Consider the following 26,894-nt stretch of genomic DNA (forward strand, 5'->3'; position numbering starts at 1 on the left):
GTCTCATCCCCTCCACAGCTTCTACAGAGTCCGCAGGATGAGCTTCACACCTCCCATAACTGGGACCATGCTTTTATAATGTCCTGTGATGACAGCAAGAGGGGAAAAGCCAAACACCAGGAGCCAGAGGATGTCAGTCTGGTAAGCAGGCATGATGACAAAGCTCAGTGACACCAGAGATCTGAATTCCCTGGTTAGCTTGGTTCCTGGTCTGGTTAAGGCTAGAGATGCTGTTGATGCAGCATTCATAGTCCTTGGGAAGAAAGTAGCTATAACATAGGGTGCTACCTATTGGTCAGACTCAAGCTGCATGTGCACTGGGTTTGAGAAGAAGCTGTGTCTATGGTCCATGACTGAAGTCATTTCACAGTGACAGCTGGACTAGATGGGATCTGGGAAAGAAAGCAATAAATGATGGGATCAGATTTGCAGATGACACAATTATTCAGAATAGCTGAAACATGAGCAGACCATGAGTAATTGCAGGAGGACCTTGCAAGACTGGGTAACAGGGCATCTGAACGGCAGATGAAATTTAATATAGATGCATACAGCGTGATGCACATCAGAAAAATAATCCCAGCTGTAGGGCCTGTTTATCAAAGTGTATTAAACATGTGCATTACAATGCAGTATTCAGCTGATGTATGATTCACTAAAATGCATAAAACCTTTAGAAAATTGCTCATTAATATTTATTTATTTATTTGAAAACATTTATAGCCCGCTTACAATAAACCAATCAAGCTAAACAGTTTACAATACATTAAAGTAAAACACGTTGCATTAAAAATATATAAAAATAATACATAATACCACAGTCTAAAATAATAATGTGACATATTTGCTGACTGCATCACCAAAGACTTCCTAGAACAAATGAGCTTTCAATTTTTTCCTGAAAACCTTTATATCCAAAATAGCTTGCAGTGAGGATGGCAATTCATTCTTTGTTACAGGCTCTATTACAGAAAACGTTTGATTCCTAATTTCTTTACGGTGAATAGTTTTGAAAGAAAGAATGATAAAATAGCCCATATCCTGGGAACGAAAAGTTCTGGTTGGAACATAGGGTTTTAGAAGTTTTGCTAAATAATTAGGGCCATCTGATTTTTATTGCTTTAAAGATTAAAACTAACATCTTAAACTGGATGCTCTGCAGTGCAATTCAGGCAACATGGCTGTGACATGATCCCTAAGAGATCCTCTCATTTTCAGTCGAGCTGCGGAGTTCTGTAACATCCATGGTACACAAATACTAGAGTTTGGGAGTCCAGTATATAAAGCATTGAAATAACTGAGGATAATACAAAGGATTAAACTAGAGTACGAAAATCACTTCTGTCAAAAATATAGTGCATGTGACTTAATGTTCTTAATTTAAAACATCCTAATTTTAAAATAGCCTGTAGTTGTGGTTTAAAAGTTAAATGGGGATCAAATAAGACCCCCAAGTTCCTAACTACTGAATTAACTGGGATCTTAATCCCTGTGGGAATGAGCGGTGATTCCCACAGGCCTGGAGTCAAACTAGACTGACTCCAGGCTTCTTAAAACAGTAACTCTTTATTATAACTTCATAGACTGTCTTCTCCTCAGACAGTGTACACTCTTTGATTACAGTGTGTTGCTTCGTCTCAGCTCAGTGTTTGGACAGTATTGCATACAGGAGCTGCCTTCCTCCCGGAGACTTGACCTGTTCTGGTTATTCCCACCTGTATCCCAGCTCTTATTCCCCAGTCTCTGGTTCTGCACGTGAACATAGGGGAACACTTGGGGCACTGCTTCACATACCCCTCCCCTCAGCTTGGACCCATCAGGCCCTGGCGCCCATCCAGGAGAGTCCAAGATCTCCTAGTTCCCTTCTCTTAGGGTTATACTCGACTGCATCATGACCACCACTCCATGTGCTGTTCACGTCGTGCACATCCCCAGTCCTTTAATTTAGTTCTTTGCCTGTTTGGTCGACTGGGTAACCACAAGTGCTGGTGCCTCTATCACCAGCTGTGCATACTTTTTAGTTTCTGGTTTAGGGCCCCTCCTTGGCTCCTCTGTATCCTCCATCGCTGGAGTCTCCATAGCACTTCCCCCTGGGCTCTCCGTGAATTCTTCCTCCAGGTTCTCCATGGCGCCACCCTCCTGGCTCGCCATGGCATCTTTCCATGCCCTCTCTCTCTGGGCTTCTCACAGGAGTTGAATCCAGGCACCCTACACGGTCTTCCTCATGATTTCCTGTAGCACCGATGTCTACCTCCTTCTGGACTTCTGGTAGTGTTTGGGCACCCTACAGGGTCATCTTCAGGACCCCCTGTAGTGCCAATCTCCAGCCTTGCTTCCGGCAGGCTAGGAGTTTCTCTCAGCTCACACATTAGCCTAGCATTGTCTCTGGCAACTTGCTTCTGTTCCTCATCCCACTGGGTCATCGTTGCTGAAATTTCTTGTAGTTGAGTGACCAGCTGCTGCCATTCTGTAGTGCTACCTCCTGGGCCCTCTGCATCTCCACGTTTGGACAAGGCTGCGAGACCCCACTCTACATAGAAGTTGACGACATCCCAGATTTTCTGACTCCTTGCCTGGCTTTCTTGTAATCTTTTATCTCCCTCCTGGAGAGTCTGGATCAAGGCTGCCATCATGCTCTCTGACTGCTGCATTCTGGTGTTGTCATACCCTGGCTACTCCCTTCCAGGTTTTCTTTCTAGCTGCTCACCTAGCACTACAGAGTAGCTTGCTTCCTTCCTCAGAGACACACCCTGCCCCCCCCCCCCCCCCCCCCCACCCCCATACAGCACACTCAGCCAAATCTGCTCAGCACAGCCCTGCTGCACCGGTGTTTCTTTCACTTTTCAAGGCGTAAAAGTTAAAAAAAAATAAAAGCCTGCTTGACCAGCAATAACTTGCGCACTGTTAAATCCCTATCTATCTCCCAGCAGGGCTTCTCCCTTTATCCGGTTCAACCATAAAACGTCTTGTCTGTCCCTGCAACCAGGCCCACTAACTGTTTCCTCTCTTCCTGAAACATTTGTCTTCAGTGCAGCTTCTGCCACACCCTTTCACAAACCACCATGGATTCCTGCACTCCCTGTGCTCAGTTTTAGAGCTATGGGCCTCCTGTGTTCTGTACAGTGTTTAGAACCACAGGTCCACTTCACAGCTCTCTGCACTCCACACAGACACTTTATTGGAGGTTGGGGTTTTTCATTGCAAAGCTTAGAAAAAATTCCCTCGCATGACATCATATGTGGGAACGAGCAGTGATTCTCATGAGCCTGGAGACAAACTAGACTGACTCAGCCTTCTTAAAACAGTAACTCTTTATTATAACTTCACACATGCACAACCACAGACTGTCTTCTCCTCAGACAGTGTACACTCTTTACTTACAGTGTGTTGCTTCATCTCAGCTCACTGTTTGGACAGTATTGCATACAGGAGCTGCCTTCCTCCTGGAGACTTGGCCTGGTCTGGTTATCTCCTCGTGGATCCCAGCTCTTATTCCCCAGTCTCTGGTTAAGCTCTCTGAACCCCACCTGCCCCGCAGGATTCTACCTATTGAGCATTCTCTTCTTAAGGCATTTAAGGTGGACCAGGAGTCTAACCTGGTCCTGCACATGAACATAATGTAAAACTAGGGGCACTGCCTCATATCCCATTTACCAAAATTGAGCAATTAACAAAATCACAAGGAACTTCCATCTTACATGAAATGCACAGAACTTCAGTTTTTTTAAATTTAAAAACAAATAGTTCTCCATCCAAGCATTAATCATGAAAACATATTTAGATACCGTAGCTACTGTTACAGGTAGCAAATCTTTCACAGGAAAATATGTTTGCAAGTCATCGGCATACACCCTGAATTCAACCTCTAAATTTTCAACCAGTACAGGTACATATTGAAAAGGACAGCCGATAAAATAGACCCTTGAGACACCCTACTCTGAAGTATGTACCAATCTTAACTAGACCCTTGCAGTGATACTTGTTGTTTCCTATCTATCAGATAGGATTGAAACCATCAAAAGACAAGGCCACTTATATCCAAATCATTTAAATGCTGTAACAGGATTTTATGTGAACTGCATCATAAACTGCTGTTATATCCAGCTACACAGCTATTGCTGGAAGTTTCTTATCCAGTTGAAAAAGAACATAGTCCTGCATGGAAACAAGTAAAGTTTCCATACTATGTTTCCATTGAAAGCCACATTGATATTGGTATAAAACATTATTATTAGGTGTAAAAGAAGCCTTTATTAGAACTAGCCCGACTCTGGCCGAGTTTCGCTCTCGCAGGAGCTGCCTCAGGGGTGAACACAAAGGACACAGATGCACAGAAGAAGTAGGTTGTAGTCGCAATGAAAAAAACCAAAATACCTATTCTTAATAGGTTTCTTCAAGTGTGAGAGATTCAGTAGGCAGTCATCACAGTTTGTCAATCTAGACAGAGCAACTTGTGTCAAATATAGTCAACCCCCCGTATATTGTTTATTCATACGGAGCCACAAGCTGGTAATCAGGCATGATTGTAAATCATCATTCTGAACAACGGCAGGAGACCTCAGCACTTCGGTACGTGCTGAAGTCTCCTGCCGTTGTTCAGAATGATGATTTAAATACGGGAAAGGAGTTATCCCATAACAACAGATTTACAATCATGCCTGGGTCCCAGCTTGTGGCTCCGTATGAATAAACAATATACGCGGGGTTGACTATATCAACAGCACTGTGATTTTTAACACCAAGTTGCTCTGTCTAGATTGACAAACTGTGATGACTGCCTACTGAATCTCTCACAATTGAAGAAACCTATTAAGAATAGGTATTTTGGTTTTTCTGTGTCCTTTGTGCTCACCCCTGAGGCAGCTCCTGTGAGAGCGAAACTCGGCCAGAGTCGGGCTAGTTCTAATAAAGGCTTCTTTTACACCGATCACCTTTTGTCTCTTCGCTTACCAGCAATATTGGATCGGCTTCCACTTTGTTTTTTGGGTCCAAACATTATTATTAGTCAGAAAATTTTTAAATTATTTATAAACAATTTTTCCCAATATGTTCCCCAAGGTAATCAAATTGAAAATAAGTCTGTAGCTTAAAGGATCATCTACAGCCAAATTATTTTTCTTAAAGACAGGAAAAACTGAAGCTGTTTTCAAGGAAGATGGTACCTGACCATCAGTGAGGGATTGGTTAAATAACTTTGTCAAAACATTCAAAAAATCATGTCTTAGGATATAAATAACTGCAAGTTAATGAAGCATTTAATGCAAATGCTTAACTATACCACTAGAGATCCAGTTAAGTGTTTGGTGTGATACACATGCAAACACTAACAAAAACCATGTCACATTTAAATGAGCCAATTAGCTTTATTTTGCATATTAATCAGTTCATATACATTTTAATGCAAAACCTTGCGTATACTGAAAAAAATATGCATTTCCATTCATGCAAATGTGTTAAAGATACTTTAACATGCATTCAGTGCTCACCCAGGTGTTCAACATACGCTAACATGTTAAGACCACTTAATAAATCAGCTCCTATGTGTACAGAATGCTGCATTCCAAATTAGGTGTTACAAGTCAGAAGGCCCTTGGAGACATTGTGAATAATGCTTTGAAATTATCAGCTCAATGGGGTAGATTTTCATACAGGGCGCCCTCGCGTACTTTTGTAGGCGCATCAGGCGCAAACAAAAGTACGGAGCCGCGCGTATTTGCTAAAATCCTGGATCGGCGCGCGCAAGGCTACCGATTTCGTGTTGCCGGCGCGCGCCGAGCCGCACAGCCTACCTCCGTTCCCTCCGAGGCCACTCCGAAATCGGAGCGGCCTCGGAGGGAATTCGCTAACGCCCTCCCCTCACCTTCCCCTCCCTTCCTCTACCTAACCCACCCCACCGGCCCTGTCTAAACCCCCCCCTTTGGGGATTTACGCCTCCCTCTGGGAGGCGTAAATCCCCCTTTGTTGGGGGATTTACGCCTCCCAGAGGGAGAAGTAAATCCCCGCACGCTAGCAGGCTGCTGGCGCGCCTAGACGCAACCCGGGGGCGGTTCCGGAGGGCGCGGCCACGCCCCAAAAATGCCGCGCCAATCGGCCCCGCCCCGACACGCCCCCCTTGGAAAACCCCGGGACTTACGCGAGCAGGGCTCTTAAAATCCGCCCCAATATGCAGAAGTGGTCAATAAAGCAAAGTGAATGTTAGGAATAATTTGGAAAGGAAGAGAAGAAACCTGAGAATATCAAATTGCCTCTATATTAATCCATGATGCAACCACACCGTGAGTACTTAATGAAGTTTTGGTTGCCCCATCTCAAAAAAGATATCATTTGAACTAGAAAAGGGCAGAAAGGGGCAACAAAGTTAATAAAGACTCTGGAATGGCTCCCTTACTAAAATTAACTTGACAAATTAGGGCTCTTAGAGGCAATTGAAAGATAGACATTGACGAAATTAGAGTGGTCGGAACAAATACACAGGGAACTAGTTCAGCTACATGAACTTTGCACTTCTAAAATAAGTCATATCTATATCATCAGAAATGTATAATGAAGGAAACGAAATATACTCTCCCAAATAGAAAACAGATATTCTCCAAATTTGAGGTAAAATAAATACACAGCAAAAGCAGAGGGATGGTAACTTTTAAATGGGCGCAGGCGCACATGTATGCATGTGTGTGGGCACGCGGCCAGATGCGTGGCAATTTTACACCCTGCGGCCGGTGCACATACCGGAGCGTGTTATAAAATAGTCCTCGTGTGCTGTGATGGATATGCTAGTATTTTGGTGAGTCCCTGCGCAGAAAGAACATACAGTGTGGCTAGACAGGAGCTATTGGGGGAGAAAACAGGCTGGAGGAGGAGGGGAAAAAACCCAAAAAGCTATGATTACTGCCAATGGGAATACATTGCCCAGAACTGCAGAGAAGTAGCAGCAATCGGCTGAAGCATGATGAGTCGGCAGTTTTGTTGCTATAGGATATGTTAGGCACTGTAAGAGAGGAGGCTGTACTGCCAGAAGCTGGTAGAGGTAAGGCGGGAAGAGCGACTCCAGCTAGGAGGAACCCTCTGCTGATAATGATCATGAAGCAGAGCCTGATTCATGAGCATCGCCAGCATTTTACCTTAAGTAAAACCCTCTCCATGGCTTTTAACAAAAGACTTTATTCTATCACTGAAGCAGGGCTCTTTTGCACTGAGAAATGTATTCAGTATATAGACCCTGTGTGAGAGCAGGTCAAACAAACAAAGTAAAAGTGCAGTTTAAACTGAGCCGGGAAATACTAGGAACTTTAAAAGGCTAGGCTGTGGTTGAAATCTACCGTACTGTGTCATAAAAAGAAGCTGGGAGGTAACTAAGGTGTTAGACAGAGTGGACAGCACAGTTGAAGAACATTCCTTGTATTAGGTGGTAGGAATAGGAAAAGCTGAACACCTATTACTAAGGCAGAGATTGTGGTCTGTTGCTGTGAAGATACTAAAACCAGCCTGGGTAAATGTGGCTACTGGGATAAAGGAATGGTAGTGTGGCTGTTTTGAAGCTTAAGAGGAGCAGGAAAACTGGTAGCTAATTCCCTCCATAGAAGCACTGCTGGAGAAGCTGTAGTATGAAAGTTTGTGCCTTGAACCACTGCAGAGAACTAAAGACTTGCCTCAGATTTGTCAGCTTTACCTTCTACCCCAAAGTAGGTTGAAAGGGAAATAACTGAGTCAGAAGCCTTGCTCTAGTCTAATTGATTGTTGGAAGTGGAGAAAGTTACAGGGAGACCACAGACAAACTAGCACCATAGTTAGCAATTAGCTAGTGAATGCTTTCTGTTTCTAACATTTAAATGATAAAATGTGTATATTGTTTGGGGAAGCCCAGGGACTGAATGAAAGGTTGCGACTGTTTGAAGTTTAAGACATGCTTAAATGTGGAAAGCTGTTATTGATAAGAATAGTGTGGATTATATCAAGTGCTTTCAAAGATTAAATAAGGAAATAAAACAAAGGTGGTTTCAAGGGGTTTTCCCTTTTTAAGAGGAAGCTGAAATAAACATAGATGTTCTGGGTCAGGCAGACATCCGAGTTTGCCATCCAGGCAGCTAAACCTTCTTTCCAATCAGTCCTCAAGACTAAGATTCTTTAAGTTTGAAATTATTTATTGTACAGGTAGATTCTACTTACAATTGTTGCATCTCAAACGTAAGCCCCAAGGCAAAGATCTTTGGTAACTGGAGACAAGGTAGCAGGAGGGAGAAGGAGGTCTCTTGAGTTGCAGAAGTTAGTTTATGGTCGAGGTAGGAAGCTTGAGGGATATGAGGCTGATTTAGTCTTCAGAAGAAGGCAGTAAAAAAGAAGGTAAAAACTCGATCGTTTCAGGAAGTTTTACAGAGCGCTGCTGGCTCTGAAGCCCGCATGGGCAATCTGAGCTTTCGTAGAGAGCTGCTAAAGGAAACGCCTCCACAAGCTAGGAGGAGGGGGGCAAGGTCCAATGGCAGCGAGCCTAAGAGCCATGTGACACAGGGGAAGCATGAAGGGCAGTCCCTTGAGCCTATAAGGCACCTAGGAAGACTCAAGTTAGATTGAGGGGCATTCAAGCTCTTCCGATAGTGAGAGAAAGTGGAGGGGGGAGGGAGCTTCTCTTAAGGGCAAAGGCTCCTCTTAAAGGCAAAGGCTCACAGACTTTTATCATGGGTTACAAAAAGTGTTTCAGTATCAAGAATCCTCAGCAGGAAGGATTGCACTAAACACAGTTAAACTACAGTATATACAGATACAAACATGTACCCACTGCTGGGGACAGAACAATAGAAGTGGTAATTGAAAGTGGAACCCTCTTGAAGACAGGACAGCCAGATGAAGAGTACTGCCCTACAAGGTTGCAAGAAGGATTTCAACTACAGGTGTATTTAGTGAGCCTGCACCATTAGAGGGGATATTGATAAAGAAACATTACACCCTTATGGATGCAGTAAAGGGTCAGAATACCCTGAAGGTAGAATTTGTTGAGGATGGTAACCCCAGTTCCTTAGAGTCCTGAGAGCCTTGACCACATGTTTATACTGGCACAGGATTCTTCCCCAGATGAACCAAGACTGCAGAAGAGATCCCACTATAGGCCAGACATCACCCTATGACCTCTAGTCACAGCACGCATATATACGCGCACCTAAGTTTGCAAGTGTGCACGTACAACCACGTAACATGGGGTTTGAGTCGAGTGAGGGAATTTCATAACCGGTGCATGTCCACCCCATGACCAGTTTCACCAGTTCATCCGCCAGTTTGCCCAGTCTAGAACTAGGTCATCCAAGCCCCCCTAGTTCTTTAACCTGCACACCCCCGCCCCTCCAGTTAACCCAGACCCCTCAAACACCTCACAGATGCCTGGAAATAGTTTTTATTAAGACTTATGCTTCCTCCGTAGCAGAAGTAAATTTGTGCTAAAATATACCTGGGCGCATGCTCAGGCGCTTAGGTACCTGCCCGCACATCTGTCGGCCCCGCCCTGGAACGCCCACATCCCGCCCATGCCACATCCGCATTCTGCCCCTGTTCTTCCCATTGCGAGATATTTGCATATCCGGAGTCTGCGCACGCGTGCAGACGTCTTTCTAAATCAGCTGCACACGTGTACGTCCTGCCTGCGCGCCTATATCCCGGTTTTGGCACGCACCCAGCTTTTAAAAGTCACCTTAAATAATTTAGTTTACTAAGAACGAGGAAACTGTCTAACCAACGAACAGTATATCCTCTTCTTCCATATTCAGCTCCTGGTTCTATAACTAAGCGCAGTGAGTAGGCAAATCTTTCTCTCTAAACTACAGGCCGATACAGAACGTTGCGCTCAGCCGAGCGCAGCATATAGCCCCCATTTGGCCACACGTTTTTGACGCGCTATTATTACCCCTTATACTGTAAGGGGTGATAGCGCATGGAAAACGCGCGGCCAACCCCCCCCGAAACTAATAGCACTCATCACATACAAATGCAGGAGTTAATTTCAGACGGCACCAGGCAAGTGTACAGAAAAGCAGAAAAACAGCTTTTCTGTACACCTTCCGACTTATTTAAAAAAATAATAAATCTGCCCGCGGCCCGCAGGTTGGAAAATGGATGCTCAACTTTGCCAGCATCCGTTTTCCGAACCCGTGGCTTTCAGCGGGTTCAACAACCGACACCGGTAAAATTAAGCGGCGGCTGTCAGACCCACTGACAGCCGCCGCTTTCGCCAATAAGGAGGCGCTAGGGATGCACTAGTGTCCCTAGCGCCTCCTTATTAGCGTGGGCCAGAATTTAAATAAAGAATCGCGCACCCAGGAGAGGTGCCTGGGCACGCGTAGCGCCGGCTCTCCTGCGGACTTTATTGAATGAGCCTGCTAGTAAGTTGTTGCCAGGTCTGTAAAGAGGGTGACAAATATTTGCAAATGTTCCTCAGTAACGGGCCGATACAGTAAAAACGCAGGAGAGCGGCGCCCGCTCTCCCAGCGCGCGCACAGGCCACTCTCCTGTGCGCGTGATTCTATATTTAAATGAGGCCCGGCGGTAAAAACAGGACTGGAGCGGCAGCTGTCAGCAGGTTTGACAGCCAACGCTCAATTTTGCCGGCGTCGGTTCTCGAGCCCACTGACAGCCATGGGCTCGGAAACCGGACGCCGGCAAAATTGAGCATCCGGCTTTCAACCCAACAGATGCGGGCGCACTTCAAATTTTTTTTTTTTTTTTTTACCCTTTGGGACCTCCGACTTAATATTGCCATGATATTAAGTCGGAGGGTGCACAGAAAAGCAGTTTTTATTGCTTTTCTGTGCACTTTCCCGGTGCCAAAGGTAGGCTAATTTCTGAAAGCAAAATGTGCGGCTTGGCTGCACATTTTGTTTTCTGAATCGCACGGGAATACCTAATAGGGCCATCAACATGCATTTGCATGTTGCAGGCGCTATTAGGTTCAGGGGATTGGACGCGCGTTTTCGGCCCCTTACTGAATAAGGGGTAACACTAGCACGTCAAAAATGCGCGTCAAATTGTGGGTTAACAGTACGCTCCGTTGGAGCACACTGTACTGTATCGGCCCGTAAGTAATCTGTTCATTAAGGGGTAGATTTTTAAAAACGGCACGTTCGCGTACTTTTGTTGGCGTTCCAGGCGCAAACAAAAGTACGCTGGATTTTAGTAGATACGCGTGTAGCCGCTAAAATCCAGGATCGGCACGCGCAAGGCTGCCGATTTTGGGCAGCCGGCATGCGCCGAGCCGCACAGCCTGCCTCCGTTCCCTCCCCTCACCTTCCCCTCCCTTCCTCTACCTAACCCACCCCCCCCCCCCCCGGCCCTATCTAAACCCCCCCCCTACCTTTGTCCGGGGATTTACGCCTCCCGGAGGGAGAAGTAAATCCCCGCGCGCCAGCAGGTCGCTGGCGCGCCAAGACGCAACCCGGGGGCGGTTCCGGAGGGCGCGGCCACGCCCCCGGACCGCCCCGGGCCGAAACCACGCCCCCGGGCCCGCCCCCGAAACACCGCGTCCCGCCCCCAAAACGCCGCGTCGATCTGCCCCGACCCCGACAAAAAACCCCGGGACTTACGCGAGTCCCGGGGCTCTGCGCGCGCCGGCAGGCCTATGGAAAATAGGCGCGCCGGCGCGCAAGGCCCTGCTCGCGTAAATCCGGGTGGATTTACGCGCGCAAGGCCCTGCTCGCGTAAATCCGGGTGGATTTACGCGAGCAGGGCTTTTAAAATCCACCCCTAAACACTTAGAAGTTGCCCTGCCTAGACCTAATCAATCAACATGTAGTCAAAAATGTTAATGGATTTTAAATCTGACGATAATATGAGGAACACAGCATCCAGAAGGTTAGTGAACACATCCTAATTTAAATCAATAAGGAAAAGCGTCTTGTGGTCATAGCTTGTGGCCTATTGAGGATGACAGAAAGATCTTTTATGGTATAACATTTGTCTCTGTAGATCAAGGGGAACATAGTTTCTCTTAACGTTATTATTTTTTTTGCATTCTTAATTAAGCTAAAAAAAAAGAATTTACTATATGAGGAGAGACTGGAATCATTAGAAATGTTTCTTGGATAACAGCCTAGGTAGTGACATTATTTGTAATTATTGGAAAGGCCAATGTATATTCACCAGTAGAAAATATGCTTTAATTAAGCAATAGTGGAGTAAAAGGCATACTTCTTGTTGTAGGTTAAAATCTTTTTTTTTTATGTGCCCTGCAAAATATTTCTTCCTTTGAACTTCCAGGCCATATAGCCCTTCCTTCATGCCCGTCTGGGGTTCAGCCCTATCTTCAATCGGTTTCTCTTCTTACAGCCACCGCAGCAGCAGTCCTGTTCCCGAGGTACACAGGCCCACGGTTCCTTATGGAATGCGGTATAAATAGGCCCCAAAATCAGCCGGTAGATGTCACCGAGCAACTGCTGAGACTGCCCGCCACCTGGAGGGCTATGAATGCTGCCTCCATGGCAGTCCCGGTCTCTACAAGCCTGAGGAGCGGGAGAATCTAACCCACGCCTCTTGCATAGGAACGTACATCACTACCATTGGGCCTTCAGGTTCCCTTTTTAAGACTGAAGTTTGACCTTTAATCAGTTAAATCATTTTCCCATGCACAACCTCTCCAGAATCAGTTTTGCTCCGGATTTCAAATCTAATTGCTGTATGAGAATGCCAAGTCAAGTAGGTGCATTGGTTACAATGATATTGAGCTACTGCCCTCCCACAGTCCAATTTCATACTCCTTTTGAGTAATCTGTTTCATTAGAGATTACTGCCTCGGAAATGGAAACTTTAGATATAAGCATTAATTTCTAAAATGAGGGATAATTCATGAATGTACAAAAATGCAGAAACATTTAACAAAGTAGAATGAATTTACATTTTGACTTGATACAGAACAGGGGTGGCCCAACTCCAGTCCTCAAGATCCATGCACAGGCCTGGATTTTCCAGATACCGACAAGAAATATGCAGGCAAAATATCTGCTTGCATTGTATGCAGATAGTGCCTCATGTGCATTCATTGTGAATGTCCTGAATACTCAGACCCGTTTGTGGCTCTTGAGGATCTGAGCTGGCCACCCCAATATAGAAAGTTATTTTTTTCAAATTGGATTATGAATGAACTTAGTTGATTGATGCTTTTTGGGAAAAGGAAAAAAAAAAAACAATACATCTTAGAAATCACAGGGAAACTTTGAAAATAATTAAATGTTGACTTGATTTTTTTTCATCTTTTTGTCATTTTTCTATTGTTTTCTAGCCTGATAGTCATATTATTGTTTTCTCTACATGCTAATCATCCCTTTCCTGGTCAAATGGTTTATTATTTGGTAAGAGCAATTGCTCCAGTTGATTCAAGCTTTTCTTATTTTTTTTGCTTTGATTCTAGAGATTGACTTGTTTTGTATGAACACAGAGTAATTAGCAGGCTAACAGTTTATTGGTTGGCTGTTAGCATAGATTAATGGTTACAGAGCAGGGCTGTGCTGTCTGGAGTCCCGGATTGAAATATAGAGCGATATTATACATGAGCAGGTCTGTAATATATTTTGAGCTATAGATGTCACTGTTCAGCTGCTCATTGGAGCACTGTCAGATGCTTTTGCCTGATAAATACCAGTAGTGTTTCAATTTCCCCACCCCAGTTTCACCTCACCAAAACCTTTATAAGCAAAACACAGAGAGGAAAAGTTCCTGCCTGACATGTTGCCAAAGGCAGTACAGTGTCTATTTTGTGTCTCTTGTTCTGAATTCTAATAAGTACTGATAAATTCAGGACAGATAGATCCTTTCTTGCCAGACCAGGAGTGTAATTGCTATACTCACAGCATGGTAACGCAGAAGAGAAATCTGTTGACTTAAGACAGAATCATGCTTCTTACTGTTCTCTAGAAATAAACAAAAACAAAATCCCCCTCCATGATTTGTTTCTATTCAAGAGTGTAATAATTTTAGCGGTTGTGAAAGTGAAAACCGATAGTACAAACCAGTGCGGTAGAAGATTCTTCTTGCACAAATCAGTTGATATACATGGCCACATTCACCCTCTTTCCCAAAATATAACCCACTCCTAACACTCATCCTTTTTTTTTTTAATATTCTGCTTTTCACACTTTTTTCAGCGTACTGTAGGTATTTCCCTATCCCCAGAGGGCTCACAATCTAAGTTTGTACCTGAGGCAATGGAGGGTAAAGTGACTTGCCCAAGGTCATAAGGAGTGACAGCAGGACTTGAACCCTGGTCTCCTGGTTCATAGCCCACTGCTCTACCAGAATGCCCCTAACATCCCCTCTTTTTCCACTGGCAAAATGTATATGTAAAATGGAAAATACACGCGTACTCTCAATGTATATAAAACAGCATATACACGAGTGCATGCTACTTATGCAATTTTTACTCACAAAACCCCTTTGAAAATTTACTCCACAGTTTTGAAAATACATAACTGCACGTATGATTGCTTCCCCCAGCCTAACCCTATCCTAGAAAGCCTTCACAAGCATGTAGGTAAACAGCAAGTTGTCCACAGTGTGCCCATATAAGCCACATACAGGGTGGGTAGTTTTCAAAAAACCCTTTTACCCATCTAAGTAACCATTTGCACAAGTAAAATGGCTTTTGAAAATTGCCCTGTATCTTTGCAGAAGTGTCCTCGTTGGTATTTGGAACCTTTAACTTAGAATATGTAGGCAGATAAGGAGCCTTAAGAACATAAGAACATGCCATACTGGGTCAGACCAAGGGTCCATCAAGCCCAGCATCCTGTTTTCAACAGTGGCCAATCCAGGCCATAAGAACCTGGCAAGTACCCAAAAACTAAGCCTTATTTCCTGTCTACATATGGAAACATAGAAATGACGGCAGAAGAAGACCATCCGGTCTGCCCAGCAAGCTTTCACACTTTTTTTTTCATACTTTTCTGTTACTCTTGTCCCTTTAAATAATTTTTTAGGCTCTATTTCCCTTCCACCCCCGCCATCGTAGATAGCAGTGCTGGAGCTGCATCTAAGTGAAGTATCCAGCTAATTGGTTTGGGGTAGTAACCACCGTAATAAGCAAGCTACTCCCACGCTTGTTTACCCAGCCTGTGCAATTCAGTCCTTGTTGGTTGTTTGAATATAAATCCTCTTTTCATCATTCCCTCTGCCATTGAAGCAGTGAGCTGTGCTGGATATGTATTCTAAGTGAAGTATCAGGCATTTTTGGTTTGGGGTAGTAACCACCGTAACAAGCAAGCTAGTCCCCTGCATTTATGTGGATGCAAATCCTTTTTTCCACATTTCCTCTTTCCGTTGAAGCATAGAGCAATGTTGGAGTAGCATTAACTGTGTTTATGTTTATTGAATAAGGATATTCATCTCCAGGTATTAGCCGTCATTCCCGCAAGCCACCCCCATTCATTCACTTCCTCTAGACTTTATGGATCCACAGTATTTATCCCATGCCCCTTTGAAATCCTTCACAGTTTTAGTCTTCACCACTTCCTCCAGAAGGGCATTCCAGGCATCCACCACCCTCTCCGTGAAGAAATACTTCCTGACATTGGTTCTGAGTCTTCCTCCCTGGAGTTTTAAATCGTGACCCCTGGTTCTGCTGATTTTTTTTGCAATGGAAAAGGTTTGTCGTTGTCTTTGGATCATTAAAACCTTTCAAGTATCTGAAAGTCTGTTTCATATCACCCCTGCTCCTCCTTTCCTCCAGGGTGTACATATTTAGATTCTTCAATCTCTCCTCATAAGTCTTTTGATGAAGACCCTCCACCTTTTTGGTCGCCCTTCTCTGGACCGCCTCCATCCTGTCTCTATCCCTTCGGAGATATGGTCTCCAGAAATGAACACAGTACTCCAGGTAAGGCCTCACCAAGGACCTGTACAAGGGGATAATCACTTCCCTTTTCTTACTCGATATTCCTCTCTCTATGCAGCCCAGCATTCTTCTGGCTTTAGCTATCGCCTTGTCACATTGTTTCACCGACTTCAGATCATTAGACACTATCACTCCAAGGTATCTCTCCTGCCCCGTGCACATCAGCCCTTCTCCCCCCATTGAATACAGTTCTTTCGGATTTTCACACCCCATATGCATGACTCTGCACTTCTTGGCATTGAATCTCAGCTGCCATATCTTCAACCACTCTTCCAGTTTCCTTAAACCCCGTCTCATTCTCTTCACTCCCGGCGTGTCCACTCTGTTGCAGATCTTAGTGTCATCCGCAAAAAGACAAACCTTACCTTCTAACCCGTCCGCAATGTCGTTCACAAAGATATTGAACAGGGCTGGTCCCAACACAGACCCTTGCGGCACTCCGCTCAACACCGCTCTCTCTTCAGAGTAAGTTCCATTTACCATCACACATTGTCTTCTGTACGTCAACCAGTTTGCAATCCATGCCACCACCTTGGCACTCCTAATCTTCTTATTTTATTCACCAGTCTCCTGTGCGGAACCGTATCAAAAGCTTTGCTGAAGTCCAAGTAGATGACATCAAGGGTTCTTCCTTGATCCAATTCCTTGGTTACCCAGTCAAAAAAGTCAATCAGATTTGTCTGATAGGATCTTCCCCTGGTGAATCCATGCTGCCTCTGGTCTAGCAATTCTTCCGACTGTAGTCTGCACAATCTCTTTCTTGTTGCAGTGCCATAGACCCAGCTTGATCCCATTGCTTCCCTTCAGTTTTTGCAATTTAGGATCCACCATCTCCGCTGAGAAGCCATTCCGTGCATCTAACACCCTTTTTATAAAGGTGCATTTTCTGTTGTTGCTCCTGAATCAACTCTTCATGAACCTCTTATTGAGACATCTTGAGGTTAATATTCAAAGCCATTTAGATGGATAACCCTCAAGTTATTCATCTAAATGTTTAGCTTTGAATATTAACCTCCTTACTACTTTTCTACTGAAAAATGCTTTCTTCTTCTGTGTTCTTTATGGCTTAAATGCATTTTAAGATCTCTCTCTCCTCCAGGTTTTAACATTTGGGTCCTTAAATAGGGCTTTTGATGCAAAATCTGTCTCATTTTTGTTGCCCTTCTTTGGACTCTATATCCTTTTGGAGATCCGGCATCTAGAAATGGACACCATATGAGATCTCAGCAGCTCCTTTTTCTGTTGGTTTTACCTCTTCTTAAATATCTTAGCATTGCTCTTGCCTCTGCCTTATTCATCTCTTTTGCAATCAAGATCATTGGATATGATCACCCAGAATCACTCCCCTGCTTGGTGAATATCAGTATCCCACCCCATATCTTGTACTGCTCCTTTGGATTTTCCTACCCCAAATGCATGACTCTACACTCTTGTTTGGATTGAATGTGTCCCATCAACAGTATCCTCTCTGATGCAGGTCTTAGTATTATCTGCAAACCTTTCCTACCAATCCCTCTGCAATATCACTTAACAAAAATATTGAACAGAACTGATATCAGAGAGCTGGCAAACCCTCTTTCCTTAAAGTAAACTCTATGTCACTGCCTTCTGATGTCTGTCACCCAACCAGTTTCTAACCCTGTCAACCACCTCGAGAGTCCACTCAGGTTGCCCAGTTTATTTAGGAATCTCCTATGTGGGAAAATGTCAAAAGCTTTACTTGAATCCATATAGACCACATTCAGTGCTCGCCCTAATCTAATTCTTTATTCACCCAACCCTAGAAGTTGATCAGATTTGTTTGATATGACCTCCTTCTGGCAAAGCTCTGCTGCCTTGGATCCTGCAGGGATTTGAGATCTTCTCTGTCTTTTCCTTTTGAAGTGCCTCCATTAATTTACCCATCCTCTTCACATGAGGTCACACTATTACCATTTGTATGAAGAGGGGGCAACGTCTGCCTGTTTCCAGCCCTCTGAAACCACTCCGGTCTCCAAAGGCGTGATTAAACAGAACAGTCCGTGGTGCGGCAAGAATGTCTTTGAAGTACCATCTGGCCTCTTTGTCTTGCCCACTTTCAGTTTTGCTAATTTCATGCAACTGCATACAAATAAATATCGAACTCAAGTTGCCCCAGCTAAAAATCTAGTACACTAGCTGCTGTGTCCTGATATTGCCAGATATTGCCAGAGAAGGGCTACCAAAATGATAAGGGGAATGGAACAACTCCCCTATGAGGAAAGACTAAAGAGGTTAGGACTTTTCAGCTTGGAGAAGAGACGACTGAGGGGGGATATGATAGAGGTGTTTAAAATCATGAGAGGTCTAGAACGGGTAGATGTGAATCGGTTATTTACTCTTTCGGATAGTAGAAAGACTAGGGGACACTCCATGAAGTTAGCATGGGGCACATTTAAAACTAATCGGAGAAAGTTCTTTTTTACTCAACGCACAATTAAACTCTGGAATTTGTTGCCAGAGAATGTGGTTCGTGCAGTTAGTATAGCTGTATTTAAAAAAGGATTGGATAAGTTCTTGGAGGAGAAGTCCATTACCTGCTATTAAGTTCACTTAGAGAATAGCCACTGCCATTAGCAATGGTTACATGGAATAGACTTAGTTTTTGGGTACTTGCCAGGTTCTTATGGCCTGGATTGGCCACTGTTGGAAACAGGATGCTGGGCTTGATGGACCCTTGGTCTGACCCAGTATGACATTTTCTTATGTTCTTATGCCATAGGCAATACGGTATTCTATCACAGTGTTTCCCAGGCTGCTCCTGGAGGCGGTGCATATTGGCTGAGGGTGTCTTTTTTTTATAATTAAGAAGAAGGGACCATCTGATCGTGGCAGCCATGAGGTTTCCTTGCCTCACGACTGCAAGAAAAGAAAGCCTGTAGTCTGTGTGTCCCAGGAGCCAGCGGTGAAGAAGGAGGAAGGAGAGGCGGAGCTAACACCCGCAGTCAGGGTGAACCCAGGGAGGCTCACGACTGCCGCCAAAGTGTAGGGCCAATGCCAGTGGCCATGCTGGGGATGCTGCCACTGACACTGAGAACCAATACTTAGCATCAGAGACAGATGGGAAGGTCCCCAGTCCCGGCAAGCTTGTGGGCTTCACCGGAAGTGACCAGAGGCAAATTTAAATTAATAGAAAAGTAAAACATTAAAATAAGCAGTGATTCTGGGGTTGGGGGACCAGCCCAAGCTCCCAAATCATTTTAGGAGCTCCGGGTGAGGGTCTCCCGACCCAAGGGGCAAAGAGTCCCAGAACTCCCCTAAATTTTAAAATTGTGGGAAAATAAGTATTGAAGCCAGGTTGGGGAGACCTCCTCTGGCGGCTACCGGTGGTTTGGGGTCCCAAATTGGCCCTGAAGACCCTGTTTTAAATGAGTGCCCAAAATTACCCAAACGGGGCCTGACTGGCAGTGATAGTATGGTGAAGGAAGCCTCAAAGTCCTCGCCCTGTGCTTTTAAAGGGTTTTATGGTTTTCAGGGGCTGTAATCTGAAGATCTGCAGAAATTGGGAAACTCCAATGGGAGATTAGGGGACCCTCTATATATTTTCATTTTGAGGGAAATTTGAATGGGAAAGCTTAAATTTATTGTGGTGTCGTGAGGTAGTTTTTACAATATAGATGAGATCTGAGACACTAGGAAATATTGTAAACTACCATACTTTAAAACGACCCACAGTACCATTTAGAAGAGAAAATTTGGGTTTAAAAGCCAAATTTTCAAGAAAATCAGACTCCATTTCATCTGATCCAGTCCTGGTTTTACAATCAATAGACTTCATTTCACAGAAGCGCTGTGGAGAATTCCTGCCAGTATCTATGTAAATAAGCTAGCCACCAGTTTGTGTGCTAGAGCTGAGGGGGTGCTGCAAAGAGGATGGCAGAATTATACTTTGCGTTTCCCACTGATAGAAACATTTAGACCCTTTCTAAGTTTCTAACTAGGGTCAAAAATTCCCAAAAGTGTATTTCTCCAACTCCATACAAAGAAGGGGAACATTCGTAGTCTAAAAGTAGGCAAAAACTTTCTCTAAAATACCCTGAGAACTATTTATGCAGAGGTCATCCTTAGCGTACCGATAAACTCGGCGTCAGTTTTCCTAACCGGCGGACAGCCGACACCGATCAGGTTCTTGTTAGCAAGGAGGCACTAGGGGCAAGCAAGTGACCCTAGTGCCTGTCAGTGACCCTAGTGCCTGTCAGTGACCTTGCTAACATGACCCCTAATTTAAATATTGCATGGCACCCCCCCAGGAGGGGCGCCTGGGGGTGTGTTAAGAAATCGGGCGCTGTCAGTTCAGCGCCCACTTTCTGTGCATGATTATTGCATAGGCCCCTTTGTCTTAACTGTTGAAGTAGATGATTGTTTGGGAACCACTTGGAGTTTTTAAGAGTTCCTTTTGAATGCTCTGCTATTAACACTGTTGCCAGCTCTCTTTGTATCACTGTACTTTCCCAGAATGCTGAATTTGTTCACACTGCACTGTCCCAGAATCGTAATCACAATCAAGATTCTATCTCTTTTCCCCACTAACTGTGCATTCTCTTTCTTGGTATCCAGGATTATTCTTAAATCAAGAATTACTCTCAGGTTTATACTGTATCACAACGATATTAAGTAGGAGGCAGTACAGAAAAGCAGATTTTTTTCTGCTTTTCTGTACTGGTTTAAGGAGCACTCAGCAATTAACGCCTGATCTGGGCAGGCGTTAATTTCTGATCGCAAAAATGTGCATCCTGGACACACATTTTTTTCTTGCATCAGGAGTGAATAGCTAATAGGCTCATTCACATGCATTTGCATGTGATGAGCGCTATTGGTTTCACTCAGCATTGGATGCGCATTGTACAGGCACTAATCCCCTTATTGCATAAGAGAATTAGTTAGCGCCAATACAACCCGCGTTCAACTGCGGGTTAATAGTGCGCTTGGCTGAGCGCACTGTATTGCATCGGCCCCAAAGTGAATAAATGTGCCATACTTGTGAGTAGAAAGGAAAGTGTGTAAGAGGGGTTTTAACTTTCTTTCACATTGATCCCTAAATTTTCTCTGTGTTCTAGTGAGAATAGGGAAAATCAATTATTATTTTTTTTATACAAAATTAGCTAGCAAAGTTCCAACAAGCCTTCATGGATATACATTTAGGGAATACCTATCTAATACATTTTTGGAAGATAAGTGGGAACAGAGTATTGGAGGCGCACTCGATTATTTTAGCTAGAACATAGATAGGTATTACAGTCTGTGCCAGGAGACGACGCTCTCAATTCTACCTGGTTCCAGTACTTCGAGGAGTGACAACTAGAGCTCCTCTAGTCACTCAAGCTACGCCTACTAACAGCGATCTACCGTGTTTCCCCGATAGTAAGACACCCCTGATAGTAAGACGTAGTGGGAATTTTAGGGGGGTCGGCTAATGTAACACATCCCCCGAAAGTAAGACGTACCTGTCATTTCAAAAAAAAATTATTTTTAAATACCTGTCGGAGGGCCGCGTGGGTCCAGGCAGCTGGCGGCGGGAGCCGGGTGGTCGCGTGTTAAATCTAGGCCGCGGGCGGGTGGGCGCTTGTTCCAGGCAGCGGCCGGGGGGGGGGGGGCGGGGGGACGCGCGTTAGTTCGAGACGGCCGGCGGGCGGCGGGTGGTCGCGTGTTAAATCTAGGCCGGGTCGCACAGGCGCACATTCATTCACTGCCGGTGGGGGCTGCCTCGGCAGCCCCCACCGGCAGTGAATGAATGCGCGCACAGGCCCACAGCGCCTGTGCGACCCCTGCGATTCGGCGCTGGGGCTGCCGGTGGGGGCTGCCGGTGGGGGCTGCGGCAGTGAATGAATTCATTCATCCAGGCGGAGGAGCCGGCTGCTTTCGCCGCTGCCGGCTGCTTTCGGCTGCCGCTGCTGGCTGCTTTCGGCGCTCAAGGCAGTCACATGCCGTGACGTTACAGCATGTGACTGCCTTGAGCGCCGAAAGCAGCCGGCTCCTCCGCCTGGATGAATGAATTCATTCACTGCCGCAGCCCCCACCGGCAGCCCCCAGCGCCGAATCGCAGGGGTCGCACAGGCGCTGTGGGCCTGTGCACGCATTCATTCACTGCCGGTGGGGGCTGCCGAGGCAGCCCCCACCGGCAGTGAATGAATGTGCGCCTGTGCGACCCGGCCTAGATTTAACACGCGACCGCCCGCCGGCCGTCTCGAACTACCGCGCGCCCACCCGCCCCCCCCCCCGCCGCCGCCTGGAACAAGCGCCCACCCGCCCGCGGCCTAGATTTAACACGCGACCACCCGGCTCCCGCCGCCAGCCGCCTGGACCCACGCGGCCCTCCGACAGGTATTTAAAAATAATTTTTTTTTGAACACTCAGGTTTTTTTTCCAATATAAGACATACCCTGAAAGTAAGACATAGTGGGACTTTTGGGGGTAAAAAGAAAGTAAGACGCTGTCTTATATTCGGGGAAACACGGTATCAAGCAATGTATACTAACCATGGCAGAGGGGGTGAAGATTGATTTTCCAGAGCCTGTGTCAGTTAAGTTTGCAAGTAGCTCAAAGTCTAGCTAGACTGCAACATTGACAGCATCACAGAAAAAGAGAGAGCAAGATACATTAAAAGAGCAGACATAAGTAACTGTATTAATAAAATAGGTAAAGAGCATACACTACAGAAAAACTCAAGACTCACAGATATGGGAAAACATTCAAAAGAGCATGTGAGAAAGGGATAAGAATAACAAAATACAGACAAACAAAGGAATACACCTTGTCTTTACTTACCTGAAATTCCATCCGAAATCCATAGTTAGGTTTGTTTTTGGGGGTTTTTTTAATATTCGCTCCATAAGGCGCACAGACATTTTCCCCCCACGTTTGGGGAAAAAAAAGTGCGTCTTATGGAGCGAAAAATACGGTATATAAGTCTGATTTTATGTACTGGATTTTGGGGAACACCCACTGAGAGTTTGGTCTTCCACATATAACTACATTAGAAACATAAGAGGTAACATTGTACTGCAACACATTTGACTATTTTTTTTTGTGAAACAAATTAAAGGGAAATCTAAAAAATGTCCACAGTAGATGAGTCACAAATTCAGAATAGGCTAATTCCTATTGTGTTTTGAAGAAGTATACATATGTTTAATGCTGTTGATTTATTTAAATTAAGATCATCTTTTATATGTACACACAAGTGGTTATGCTAGCATTAAACTACAGATTGCTTAGGTCTTACTTGTTTTTTCAAATTTTCTCCATAATACATGATGATGCAGCATATATGCAGGCCATTTGCGATTCCATGGCTGCAGATCGGGCCACAAAATCTATTGGGTTCTCTTGGAATTTGCCATTCCCTTCAGAATCACCACAGGAAGTGGAGCAGCCAAACCAGATGGGAGAGGCAAAGGCTCTGCGTTGTGTTTAACTTGCTCCCTGCCCCCACCTCCCCATTCATCCAGCGGCAGAAGGAGGAGGAGAGTGGTAGTGCTTTGGGTCGTGTCCTGCTTCGTTAAACTGCATAGTTGTGCAGTCTCCTTCTCCTCTTTCTGCCGGATCAGTGTGGGAGGAGTTGGAATGGGGGTCACATTGTGTGAAGCTGGGGATGGTGGAGGTGTGTGTACAATGAGATGGGTAGGGTATGAAGTACTGATGGAGGGGATGGTAGTTGAAAGAGGGACTGGGATAATGGGTTGTGAGGACTGAGATGATGGAGAGTGGGGTATATGAAAGAGGAGCTAGAGAATCAGTGTACTCATAGACCCAAAATGGGAAAAATCCTTAAGTATATCCAGCCTGAAATCATTTATGGAAAAGTTTAGGTGTTTTAAAATGTTGTTGTTTTTTTGTTTTACTTTTTGCACCTATACAGGTTATCAGTGTAACTGCCCCTCTCAGTTCCTAGGCAGAAACTGTGAGTCTGAGATTACCGCCTGTTTTCCAAACCCATGTCGCAATGGAGGATCCTGTGATCCCATAGGAAATGCTTTCATCTGCAACTGTAGGATCGGACTTAGAGGCGTAACGTAAGGAAAAGTAGAATACTGTGAAAGTCTACATAAATGCAGTGGTTCCCCACAACCAGTCGAGTTTTCAGGATATTCACAATGAGGATGCATGAAATAAATTTGCATATACTGGATCTCCAGTAAATGTAAATATCCCATACATATTCGTTGTGCATGAGATATTTGATAACAAGACAGGTTTGGGAATCACTAGCATAATGGTATATTGTAATTTTTTTTCTTCATTTTATTTTCTCTTTTAAAGTAGCTGTTTTTAAATATTGTGATTATTTTCTTCTGCAGATTTCAGTGGGATTGTGAGAAAGTACCATCTTTTCAAGGGGTTCTGATTATGTAAGATGTCACTAACTGAGATGACCTGCTGGCTTAGTGGCAACTGGTCAGCACTGTCACATGGAAGATCTGGGTTTGATTCCCAAGCCGGTCTTTGGCTCCCCAACCCAGCAAAGCCAGTATTCGTAGCCTCCTCTGGGTGGGAGGGATTCTCGACCATTGTTCAGTGGTGACTCTTACTGGCCTGACAGGGTCCAAGTTAGCTGATTTCCTGAGCTGTGGTTTGTGGCTCCTAACTAAGGACTGTTTCTGTGATGGCGAAACAGTGTGGGGCAGGGGGTATAAAAAGGAAGGAAGGGAGGGGCAGAGCCAGGCAGTTCTGAATGAAAGATGAAAGCACATGGTAATATAGGCCAACAGAGGCCAGTTGCAGTTGAGCTAGAAACCCAATCAAGCAGGAGAAAACTACCAGGTCAATGTAAATGTCACTAACTGTTATCCCGTAGCATGTTTTGAGTTATATAACATATTCAGTAATTGGTTAATCTTTTTCTCTGAGACCTATGTATTTTGTTTTTTTAAAGGTGTGAAGAAGATATCAATGAATGTGAGAGAGAAGAGTGTGAAAATGGCGGAACATGTGTCAACATATTTGGTTCATTCTTATGCAATTGCACTGCTGGATATATGGGGCAGTACTGTGGTCTCAGACCTGTGGTGGTACCCAACATACAAGCTGGGCATTCCTACGTTGGGAAAGAAGAGCTGATTGGAATAGCAGTCGTCTTGTTTGTGATCTTTATATTAATTATCCTGTTTATAGTTTTCCGCAAGAAAGTATTCAGGAAAAACTACTCACGCAACAACATCACCCTAGTGCAGGATCCAGCCACTGCTGCTTTGCTAAATAAAACCAATGGAATTCAGTTCAAAAATCTGAGGAACAGTGGAGACACTAGAAATATCTACCAAGAAGTTGGGCCGCCCCAGGTACCTGTGAGGCCAATGGCCTACACACCCTGTTTCCAGAGTGATTCGAGGAACAACTTGGATAAGATGGTTGATGGTCTTGGAGTAGAACATCAAGAGATGACCACGTTTCACCCAGAATCTCCTAGGATACTTACAGCAAGACGGGGTGTAGTAGTATGCAGCGTTGCTCCAAATTTACCAGCGATGTCTCCTTGTCGTTCTGATTGTGACTCTCTCAGAAAGAATGTCTGGGATACAGGGACTGAGGGTGAGTAGGTCATCTTCTGTTGGAAGTTTATCTCTAATGTAATATAAACACAAGTTTACTGATAACTCCTTTCATATCAAGACACATTATAATTGTCTACATGGGGAAGGTAGCTTAGGCCTGACTCATAGAAACCTTGGTGAATAAGTACAAGACATAGTCTGTCATATTTTTTGCTGTAAATATGAAGGTCTATATTCTGTCACAGGCTGTCTGGGCAAGTTAATTTGATAAACTTACATGGTTAACTTAAACCAGATATTCAGTGGCAAAACTGCCACTGAATATATACGATTAAATCGTAAATTAGCTGGATAAGTTTGTATGGCTAATTTTAGGATATCTCTTTGGTACAATTAAAGTTATCTAGTTAATTTAGCCAGATAGTGCTGAATATCAGTGTTATTTGCTAAGTTATCTGGCTAATTTAGCCCAGCCACAGAATGCCCCAGATTTATCCTCTGATTTATCTAGGTAAGTTTTAACCATCTAAACACTTGTCTGGATTAAAAAGAAGGTAGTCAACGCAGCTAGACAAGCCTTTTAAATATGGACCTCATGGGTTTTCTTTTCTAATCTAATTGGTAATGAATTGTAGTTATGCAATGTTCCACATTTATTCAATATATGCAAAAGTACATTTGTACAGTACTAGGATGGGAGGAGAGAGAGATACAGAAGGCTCACTGTTGCAAAATTGTGTCCAACCAGAGGAGCAGGTGGGGGGGAGGAGATGGAGGAGGACATCCCCAGACCCCTGGCATTTTTAGTGTATTATTTATTAGTTTTAATTGAATGTTTTATATAACGTCGTTCCATTTGTGAATCACTAGATCACAACGGTATACAGGGTAAAAACTCACAAAGGTAGGCAGGTACACAGGTGAACAAGGAACAGGCACATAAAAGGCAATCTTGGTCAGATTATAGAGGGGATGAGTGAAGGGGGGGGTATTGTTCAGGACAGATTTCGGTTATCTGGGTCAAGGTGAATTGGATGTATCAGTCAAACAGTAGGTATTAGTGAATAGCCAAGTTTTCAAGTCTTTCTTAAATTTCTTGTTGTCTGTTGTTGTTCGAGGATTCTCTGGCATTGAGTTCCATAGCTTTGGGCCAGCATTTGATATCGCTCAGTCTCTAGTTTGTGTTAGATAGTTTCTAGCAATCGGAATTTCTAGTAGACCTTTATTCTGAAATCTAAGAGTTGATCAGTTTGCTAATGTGGGCTTTCATTGTTAAATTATTGTCAATTTCGACTCCTAGATCTCTTACTTGAGTAGCTAGGATTAAATAATGATTTACAAAATCAATACCTGGAGGAATAGATTTTGGAGGATTTTGGCGTAACCAAATTAATTCTGGGGTTTTTTTGGATTCATGGAGAGTGTTGCGCATCCCATCCGTGCTCGACCCGCACACGGACCTGCTTACCTCTCCAGCTCCTCCAGGATCCCGGGTTGTCCTCCCCTGCAGCAGTGGCAAGCACGGC

The 26,894-nt window shown here is 44.4% G+C and overlaps 1 protein-coding gene across 3 annotated transcripts in view; it reads left to right on the plus strand.

Moving 5' to 3' along the window:
* The window catches only part of FAT3 (FAT atypical cadherin 3), a 1,056,928-nt gene that overhangs the window by 996,198 nt on the left and 33,836 nt on the right, over window positions 1-26,894 (plus strand). For all 3 annotated transcript variants that reach the window (XM_029602305.1, XM_029602306.1, XM_029602307.1), the window contains exons 23-24: window positions 23,736-23,889; window positions 24,750-25,405. In XM_029602305.1, coding sequence (XP_029458165.1) covers window positions 23,736-23,889; window positions 24,750-25,405 — 810 coding nt within the window. The remainder of the gene's footprint in view (window positions 1-23,735; window positions 23,890-24,749; window positions 25,406-26,894) is intronic.

Source organism: Rhinatrema bivittatum, chromosome 5 (assembly GCF_901001135.1).
Source record: "Rhinatrema bivittatum chromosome 5, aRhiBiv1.1, whole genome shotgun sequence".
In the NCBI taxonomy this organism is placed as follows: Eukaryota; Metazoa; Chordata; class Amphibia; order Gymnophiona; family Rhinatrematidae; genus Rhinatrema; species Rhinatrema bivittatum.